The sequence below is a fragment of the Morone saxatilis genome, unplaced genomic scaffold (genome assembly GCF_004916995.1).
Source record: "Morone saxatilis isolate NCDOM2014 unplaced genomic scaffold, NCSU_SB_2.0 Contig23, whole genome shotgun sequence".
NCBI lineage: Eukaryota > Metazoa > Chordata > Actinopteri > Moronidae > Morone > Morone saxatilis.
The window spans coordinates 9,391,588-9,402,260 of record NW_023339796.1 but is presented as its reverse complement, the minus strand read 5'-3'; the positions used below and the strand labels follow the sequence as shown (position 1 = coordinate 9,402,260).

General features: G+C 38.8%; 1 protein-coding gene across 1 annotated transcript in view; it reads right to left on the bottom strand.

Annotated features, from left to right (window-relative positions):
• Window positions 1–10,353, bottom strand: part of LOC118334774 (corticotropin-releasing factor receptor 2) — a 31,457-nt gene extending 21,104 nt beyond the window's left edge. Inside the window, exons 1-2 of the mRNA XM_035670838.1 lie at window positions 10,215–10,353; window positions 9,982–10,101 (exon numbers count right to left, since the gene is read on the bottom strand). Of these exons, the coding sequence (XP_035526731.1) occupies window positions 9,982–10,101; window positions 10,215–10,335 (241 nt within the window). The 5' untranslated portion in view covers window positions 10,336–10,353. The remainder of the gene's footprint in view (window positions 1–9,981; window positions 10,102–10,214) is intronic.
• Between the last annotated feature and the right edge of the window lie 320 nt (window positions 10,354–10,673).

The following is a 10,673-nucleotide window of genomic DNA, read 5'->3' as shown; positions in this document are numbered from 1 at the left end:
TGTTCATCATTTTAGTTTAGTGTGTTAGAATGCTAGCAGGTGCTAATTAGCACAAAACACAAAGTACAACTGATGGTGATTTGAATGTCATTAGATTTGTAGGTATTTTGGTCCATAAACCTAAAGTACTGGAGAAATGAAAGATTCATCCCAATGATGATAAAGTTATTGCGACCTGCTGGGTGCATAAATGTCAGCATCACTGATAAATATAAATATGAATGATGCATCTCCACTTCCTCTCACTGTAAAAAAGTGAAGCCAACTATCTGGCTATTGGCATCTTGTGCTAGTGATGTCACTTGGACCTGGAGTCTGCGCAGTAGTGATCAGGGTTGAAGCCGGTATCAAGGACCCATCCATACGCACGACCAACTCAATCACAAGCTCAGCTGTAAATCATGATGTGAACCCCCCTTTTTATACAATCAAGTAACTATTTAAAACAAAACAAATCTGAAAAATGAATACTTGAACATCAGCGTAATAAAAAATACCTAAAATGACAAAATGTATCTTTGAGAAAAAATATTTTTTAGTTTGCTCCGTGCCATTCCAAACAGCTAACATGGAGGGAGCAGGCTTTATACTGCAGCATTTCATGGCAATCCATCCAATAGTTGTTGAGACATTTCACTCAAAAACATAAACAAGATCTTCATGGTGGTGTTGAGAGGTAAAAGTCATGGGATCACCAAAGTCATTAGGATACATTGTCTGGAAACCATGAATGAAAATCTCTGTACCAATCCATCTAGAATATTTTTCATGGTGGCACTATAGGAAAAGCAATGGGATCACCAAACTCTAGGCACCATGTATCTGTGCAAAATATGAATCCATCCAATACCTATAGATATTTTTCAGTCTGGACTAAGGTATTTCGACTAACTGACTAACCGACATAGGGCCATGACACTAGAATTGCTAAGAATGACTAAAATGATTAATCAATCATCAACTGTTTTTGTTTATTAATCAATTAAGGTGCTTCAATGCAATGTTTGAGAATTTTAACATCTCACATGATCATTTAGTTAAACAAATAAAAGTTTGGATAAAAGTAGAGTGAGTAGCTTTACTGCACATGTCTTATTTGCATCACACCATGTACAATTGCAATGAAAGTGCCAGTCTTTAGTTATGAGGGATCACCGAATCTCTCTTAAAAAGCACTGTCCCTTGACTGATGATGACCACTGAAGCAGACAGGCCAGCAGAGCCTGAGGAAGGGTTGCTGGGTAATCTTTTACTCACAGCTGTGTCTCTTAAGCTTTCCTGTTTCTTTTAATGCCCTCATGACACATTAGTAATAACTACAATTTTAGGTCATAGATTCAAACGTTTGCCTGCGTGTTTGCTGTCAAACTATCACACCTCACAGCTGTACTAAAGTCAGTTGGTGAGAAAAAATGAGCAAAAGGCCATGTAAATGTCTGTGGCCCTGAGGGAAACCAACAAACCAAACATGGAGGATAGCCTGTTTAGATAATGAGAACATATTGTACCACACAACATAGCTAAAGAGCATGCATATGCTGTCATATTTATAAGCACTTAATCCAAGTCATTAATAGCGGGTCACTGTAATAATTAAAAATGCCTTTCAGTCTGATCATTATCATCAAAAAAACAAACATTTTATTTGTATTCGTCCTGTGGCCTTTGGCTTTTATATAATAGTACACAGTAGCAACAATACACAGCTCCCAAGTCTCATTTGTCAGAAATGTGCAATTCCTTTTGAGGTGAAACATGGTTGCTGTACTCGATTACACTCACTGACAAACATCTGACATCCTTATACTACACAAAATCCATGAGGAGGAGGTTGGGGTGGATGACTGAGATTCTTGTCCACGTGTTTTTACTCAATGTTTAGGCAACTAGAACATCTGGTTATAGTTGGGAAAGATCTTGCTTCAAATCAAGTGAACTTTTCAAAATTTTAACCAAGACCATAATCTTCGAGTTGCAAAAAGGCACACATGAAACTCCAGTTTCAGTTTAAAACTTCAAAATGTTTGGTCATACTAGGGTTGATTGTTGGGGGGCTTTATCATTTTATTTTTCTAATTTAATAATTTGTCATCCTTTTGTTGCCAGGTGCCGATAGGGAACACAAATAATATGCTACAAATTAACTTCTAAATGCAAATTAGTGGTATATGAATAGGAGCTGCTGTCATATTCACAAGTGTATGGTATATGCCAACCCCAGGGCAAGGGAAATTTATTTTTATACCTTCCTAAAATAGCCAGAGATACACATCAGTGTCCATCTTACAGAGGATGTCTGCAACCAATTATCAACCTTCAATGTAATCTGCAGTGTTGTGCATGTGAGATATTTCCCTGCTCCATATGCATGCACAACTAAGAATATGAAGTACAACCGAAAAATGCATATTTTTAAATACATATTTAATGTCCAATGTGTAGGATTTAGTGGCATCAAGTGGTGTAGCTGTAGATCGCTTCACCATCCCATCCCAAACACAAAGGAGAAACTATGATGGCCGCAAAACATGAAAAATGCTAACGCTCCTATCTAGAGCCAGTGTTTGGTTTGTCCCTTCTCGGTTACTGTAGATACATGGTGGTTCAACATGGCGGACTGCATGGAAGGTGACTCACAACGTCTGCAGTTAAAAATGTCTCATTCTAAGGTAACAAAAACATAACAATTCCTAAATTCAGGTGATTATACACTAATGAAAACATACCTATAAATATTATATTTCAATATATTATAATATTTTAACTTTAAGACTAAGACAAAGCTGTCTGATAATGAAGATACCAGCGACAGTCAGTAACTAGACAGAGAAGAATCTCCAGAAGGACACAAGATGAAAAAGACAAGATGGCCGCAGCACTGCAGGGGTTTACAAGTGTTGTTGATCAATACCGTTGAGAGGAGTGTTACCTCTGTTAACAGGTGCTGAGTTTTAGGACGTCTTAACAAGCAAGCTGGTCTGTCCTCTGAGTTTTGCTGTGTGAAAAACCAATTTGGGAGGCTGGAGGATGGAGTGGAAATACCTTCCAAGACACCACTACACCACTGATTTAAATGCAACATTTAGGAAACTGGGTTGGTAATTTTGTAAAAACATTCAAAAAGAGACAAGACTGAGATGAGGAATTTAATAATTAAAATGTTCTTTAAAAACAATGCAATGTGTATAAAATTGTAGGTATAATCAATTGGATAATACCACTAAATAATCATTGATTCATGATGGGGGACAATAAGACAGAGACTAAAATCTCTTTTGCTGCTACTGTTTAAAATAAAACAAGGCAATACCCAAAATTAAAACTAAGAGCTCCATACTCCACAGTAGTAGCTCTGGATGTGAGTATCATATGGTGGCTTAAAAACTTTGTACTGTATTGTAGTATATGTGGATGCTGAGCCAGTAGTAAGTGCAGGCAGGGGAGCCTGGTGCTGATTGGACCTCCTAGGGGATTTGGTGTGCAGTGACTAGTGAAATGTTTGCTACACATGCTGACCTGAATTTGCTGACGGGCTAACCTCTTCCCAGTCTCACTGTGCTGAAGTGGATCAAAGGTTTGAAGGGGCTAGATTCACGGCAGGAGAGGTACTTTACAGAGTTCTTTGGTGCAATCACTGGATTTAGCTAAGAAAAATAGCACAAGTTGTGGCAGCCAGAAATGCTGAAGTGATTGTCGACCTGAGAAACTGCACGGATGAGTGTCTGAAATAAGATGTTCTGTGGTTTGGAAATTTCGAACCAATAAATACAATTTTAAATGTGCACTTTGTACATGCAAGTCTGTGCATGCCCTCTTAACATAGAAATATGGGTTTAAAAATACTCCTCCACAGGGAAACTATGGGGACGTGACAGAAGATGCAAAGGATTATTACGCTCATTGAGATTGTTATCAAACTTTAGTGGGAAACACTGGTGAGTCATTAGGTTATCCTGACAGTAAGCTTTTGACAAGTGGAAGGATTTCTTTTACACTGCTTGAGTAAATATCCGTAACTTTTTAAATGGCTTACACAACCATACCCTCCCACTGATCTGCATTATCTTCAGTCACTTTTAAAAGATTTATGCACACAGGTCTGTCCTCCAATGTCACTTGGGGCTCTTCAACAATTTTAATAAGAGATGTATCCTTGAAATGAAGCATCTAAATGATTGGAACTAGTATGTTTCCTCTAACACTTCACACTGCCCACTTGAGCAGCGTGTGACGGCGATTGCACGTGACGGCTGCGTGCAGTGTTTACACCGACGGCCTGTCAGCTACATGGCTGCTGTGGTCAGCCCTATCTTTCTATACTGAGTTTGCCTTTGATAATTAACATACAATAAAATCCTTGAGTTAAATTTTTTTATATATTTATATATTTTTCCATGTATGTGACTGTAGTTAAAGGTGTTTGTTCCTGGTATATGACTGTGAACAGACCCTTTTTCACTGTCTCTCTAACAATTTTTGCTGGGAACTGCGTGGCTCATAGAAAAAATAGGTGAAATCTTGACTCTCTAGTGAAGCATTGCTGCAGCTGAGACATGCGACTCAGGTGGGCAGTGTGACTGCTCTAATCTGTTATAGGCACCAAAATAAAAAGCAAGACATTCCGCTACGCACACGCACTGCCCAGGTCAGCAGTGTGAAAAAGCTGTTAGGGAAAAGATTGTTTATTTGTCGCTTAGGTTGTTGGTGCTTTCTCGCAAATAATAAAAACAAACCTGCCATTTTCGTGTTTGATGATGATGCCCATTTATGTTTATTCACTGCTCTATTGCAGTTTCATGCTTGCCTTCAAAAGATGAAGTAATGTTGCACAGACTAATCTCTGATTTAAAATGAAGCATCAAGCTGTATTCTCAACATGCAGCGCTGCAGCAGCTTCACTCTCCTCTGCGAACCTGATACACACCACAGCACTGATACGTCTCAGACTTTATTAATCCTGATAAGAGAGTCAATAAAGTTCTATTGTAGAAAAACTGATCCTGTCTTTGAGCTGCGTTGACTAGAAAAGTACATGATGTGCTGACAGGAAGTCTCAGTGACAATGAACAGAGACACACAGGGATTAGGTGAGGTTACCAAAGGAGGAAACGCGATTCACTGAATAATTACAGTTACAGAGTCTGAACAGAGAAAGTCACCAAGATATAGCTTGAATTTGAAAAACTAACACTCCGATGTTGATACCATTCATCTCTACTGCTGTGAACATCTTGTCTTGCCTGAGGCTTGACAGAAAGCAGATCACATACTAGTGACAAAGCAGAGACAATGAATGACTTTAAGACACATGTCTCTGGCCCAACTGTGGTGATGTGCATTTCATGTAAACCAGAGAACTGAATAAACGCACCAAAAAAATAAAAAAATAAAACGACAACGGGACACAGGAAGGTTTAAAAATGCATAAACCTCTTAAGCCACTCTGCACAGACATTAATATTTATATATGCTTGAAGAAATGGAAAGGAATTTATAGCCCCTTACCTGAGCGGGCCTGTTAAGTCTGTGAAACCTCTGATTTTGTAGAATTGCAACATTTTGCTGACATTTATCTTACTTAGCCGTTAGTTTTTTTAACTACTACAAAAAAAAAACCTATGAGGTTACACACAAGATACTGCATCTATATCCTTCACTGATCCAACAACTGGGAGTTCAAGGCACAAAGGCATGTCCTTAAAATATAACAGTAGCGCATCCTGGGTCATGCTTTTCTAATATGCAGGCCTGTATCATTAAATGTTTAGCTCTGAAACATTCCAGGGAAGCAAAGGGAAGATAATCTATTGTTAGTCCCATGGGTCAGATACTGTATGTGGCCAAATTGAAAGACGTACGCATACAGTGAGGCTTTAGTTTGCAAAACAAAGTGCTTTGTGCCAAATCAATTTTCTACCTTATTTTAGACTGTGTGTTAAGCACTGTGTTAATTAACACCTGCTCATGTGATGTTAGGCCTACTTCTATTCTTAGTCTGACCTATTTTTTTTTATTTAAAATTTTTATTTATCTGTGGCTGCCAATGGGTACAGTTAATGTGACCCAGCAGGATCAAGATAATCACCTCCACCCATGTCACTTTGTGTAAAAACATGCAGCATCCTGTGACTTCAGTATCAATTATGCAATTAGGGGTTGTATAAAGGCTTCCCTGCTGTGTTTAACCAGTACCTAGTCAATAAATCGCTCTACTTGCTCTAATAGATTCACCCTAATAGAATGAATTTAACAGACTGAATGTCCTAAAAAATAATATGGAAAATATTTTTTCTTTGGCAAAAATAAATCAAATAGTATTTTGTACACTGTGTTTTGTCCATAACTCGAGCATGTGGAGATCTGACACCATATGTATCACAGTGCTTAAAGACGTGGTCAAATGTCAACATGATCTTACAGTGCAATGTGACACTGCAAGATACATTATATGAAAGAAAACTATATATAACATTTAACACACATACGGTAGCCATCATTAAATATTGACCTAAGTAAGTAAGTCGATCAAATATTTTTTCCCAAAATGTCTAACTATTCCTATGAACTACCCCATGTCCTCTCTCAGTACCTACATCAGACTGACTTTCATTCAGTCATTATCCCTATACCTGTAAATGCTCAGTGACAAGCCAAAGGATCAGGACTATTTTCTTTCCAAATGTGATGTATGAAAAAGAAAAAGTAGTAAAAGTAAAATACCAAATAAACAAATGTAAACACATTTTTATAAGGAATACCTTTTTGTCATATTTGCTGAAACATTCACTATATCCTGAGAGTGGTACATAATCTGTGAATAAAATCCGGTTCTTCTGGCTTGTCCTAGTGTTCCTAATGGCAATGGCAACCTGAACAAAAGCAACCAATCAGAGCCAAGAAAGATAGTTGATTATTGAGTCTCATTCCCAGGTTGTCAAATACCAGTGTTTTGGGTCAAATAGCAATATTATGTACTACTGTCAGGATAGTGAACGTTTTAGCAAATATGAGAAAGTTACCCACTGCAGCTTTAATTGCCCTATAGCTTGCAGAACACTTGGCACAATTAATTCTTCTTTTGATTCACAAAAAGTGCATGTTAAGGCTAAGCATGCAATGTTTAAACACATCATGCTGCGGTCTTATGCATTGCTGCCATAATCTACAGAGACTTCTCTTTCACATGATCACATGAAGTGCCTTAAAGAGCTCCATACAACAAATTCCCATCAGCTTATTAAAATTCCGGTGTGACTCTGCCACAGTAAAACTTGAGGTGGAAAACAGCTCCCAAGACACTGCAGTCAGTGTGTGAAACAAGTTGTACAATATTTTCTGCTCTATGACTTTAGAGTGGAAAAACTGTAAAACTCCCCCATACTGTTTCTTCACTAAAACCACTACCATAATGTGGAAAATAAACATAAAAGGATTTGTTCACAAGCAGTGTCATACACATTAGAACACACCTGTATGTGACAAACTAACACTAATCTATAGTCCATGCTGTGTAAAAGTAAATTGAAACTTATTTATAATATTGTTGACAGTGCAAGAATAAAACCTTTACAATCTGCTGTCAGAAAGACTGATAATCCTGTAATTATCTTACAGGAATCAGTAAGAAAAAAATCTCCCACCTGTTTCATTCCACTTCTGAACTGCAATCTGTTTAATAGTGTGGCTTATTTTTCCCAAGGGGGTTCATTTCCTTTTTGATTCTCGTACCCAATTGAGTCGTCTAACCTGTAAAAACAGCAGGGGCAAAAAGAGTAGCGCAATTATGTCCCCTCCAGCAAACACAGAATGCTGTTATACTCCAGTGCATTTGACAGGCCTATTGTTTGATCAGAAGATCAGTTTTATGGAAATATTCAATCATTGCAGTCTCAACACAATATCTAATCCTCAGCTTTTCAGAAATATTACACTAATCCACAAGGGCATCAACAAATGAAGGTTAACGTCAGGAAATGTACTGTCATGCAGACTCAGTGGATTATTGCAACTCTGAATGACGCTATCAAATCTATAGGCCTACTACATGTGTTACCTGTAGCCTACAGCCTTACAAATATATATGTTATAAAATCAAAAAAAAAGGAACAGCCAGGTAACATTTTGGCAGTTTTCATTTCTGTGCTACCTTGTTTCTGCAAGATCATAAGAAGTGCAGCAATTTTGACAATTAACAGGCTTTCATAAACACAGCTATGTATCTGCACAAATCAGCTTAAAACAAACAAAACATGCCCAATCTAAATCAGTTAAGCAAAAGGCTAAATTATGTCACCCTCATGCTTGTGCAGTTACAGCCTTACATACATACTGGTTCTGGCCAATCATATTGTGCCAGAACCTTTTCTAAACGTTTTTAAATTTGAAAATATTGGATTACTGTGGACTACAGGGGGGCACAGAGGTCATCCAGGGCAGGCCTGGCCGCTAAATGCTTGCCCATAGTGCCGAGTCTGTTCTCGTGGCAAATAACTGCACATTTTATTCCGAGTGGATCAAACCACCATGTCGGTCCAACTGATACGAAGACACCAGCAGAGCAAAGGGTGAATCAATGCAGCAAGAGGTGACTAGGCAGACAGCAGGGTGTGTGTGTGTGAGAGAGAATGTGTGTGATGGAGGGGTTAGTGGGTAATGACACTACACCTGAGCCTGTTACGAAGATAACAGCTGTGTTAAATGAAAAATCAGGCCTCTGACACTTTTACACCGCCACCCTGAACCCATACGCCATGATGCATCACACAAGTTTTTTTCTGCTGTTATTTTGTGAAATGAACACTGCAATGTACTTTTTTGAGCGTGTCAACAACAACTTCATCAGTCTTATGATTAATACAGGAGTTACATAATGTGACAGTGTTGGTGTGACAGAGAGTTGTGATATGCTGTTCTCAGCTCTTGGTACAGTTTGGCTTTGGAATTACTCAGCCTTTCAAGCCAGCAGATAAAATAAAATAAAAAACATCCCCTTCAGCTTATTGTAGTAATCAAGAGCAAGTTCAAAATTGTATTATTGTTGACAATTACAGAGAGTGCCAGTGACTTTGACTGCAACTTGATGTTAAGACAAGTCAAGTCAAGGTGAAGCTGATGAAAAGAGAAAACAGCTGCACATTCCCTCCAAACCACAACGTTCCGAGCCCAGTCGGAGCTTCATCGGGTCACAATCACTACTAACAGGCTGATGACAGATGTGGTTATGGTGAGGCTGCAGTTCCATACATTTTGAAAATGTTGTGGGCTAGAATAAGCAAAACATATGTGATTGGAGGAGACCTCATGAACTCAATTCTGTAGCCTACCACATTTGGGTGGCCACACAATGGTGCTGCCTGGCTGATCTGCAATGAAGCTTTTGTCCAGGAGTAAATCTGTTTATCTGCCTGTGATTGATTTCTATTTTGTGATGGAATTATTTTTTGTTTATGATTGTTGATCATTATTGCAAATGCATTTTCAACATGTCTTACTCTGTAAAACTATACCTAAAAATACAAATATGTCAGTATGATGTCACATTGTGCAAGTTTGACCAAGTATCTGATGGTGCAATAAAAACCAATCAGCAGAACAGGCCAAGAAATGCATAATACATCCGCATTTCAATGATACTGAAGTTGGGATTTGTCCTTTAACATTCCGTGATCATCACACAGGCACATTCTGATGCAGCTGTTCCAGTGACAGGGGGTGTAATGATCATTGAGATTCACTGTCACCACTGCTTTCCATCACAACCAAATGGTTATTCTACACTGCACTAAAACACATGAAGTTATATGACTTGTTTGCTGAATATGTTTGCTTACACTAGGCTATAATATTTTACTTTTTTTTTTTTACCATTTCCCTGTAGGCTGCTGTGCATTTTTCATGATTAACAAACAATTCTGTAGAAATTAAATACATTCAAATAAATGCACGACAAAGAACTTTTGCCATGACAGCTAAATATCTTACTCGTTGTGTTGTACTTCACCCCGTTGATGTACTCAGGGCAGGGTCTCTCTACAATCCTCCCAGTGCTGCTCCGCGGCCAGCAGGTTCCAATCTCATCTGTTGTGGCATTGCAATAAAAACCTTGGGGGGATAAAAAATAAAGTAGACAACAAAAAAAATCTGACGCTTATAGTTTCCCTCATTCAACACGCAACACCTATCAATATTCAACACAAAAAAAGGAAACATCTTACCATCAGTGCTCAACAATGACAAGGACGCGTTTTCCAAAAAAGTGTCTTGGAAAGCGTCTATCAAACTACAGTTTAAGTCCCCGAGCTCCCCAAATATGATCTGATAAATGGTAGCATCCATGGTGCGAGCCGTCGCTTTAAATAATGAGCGATTAATTCCAAGTCCGAGAGGAGATGGACACACTGAGCCCAGCGGTGTTCATGGGCTTGTGAATCGGAGCAACAGTAATGACAAGTAGCGAGCGCAGTCCTCCTGCTGGGAGCCGCGTGCCTGGCCAATCAGAGGCGCGCATCCGCTCCTCCGTCCACGTGCTGCAGCAACCCGGTGAAAGGCATCAGACGAGCCAAACTGACCAGATCATTGGCTTTGTCATTCTGACATTTCACACCTGCCACCCACGGGTCGATGCGTTTATTCATGGGGAAAAATTTGAAACATTCAGGTGGGAGACAGAGAGA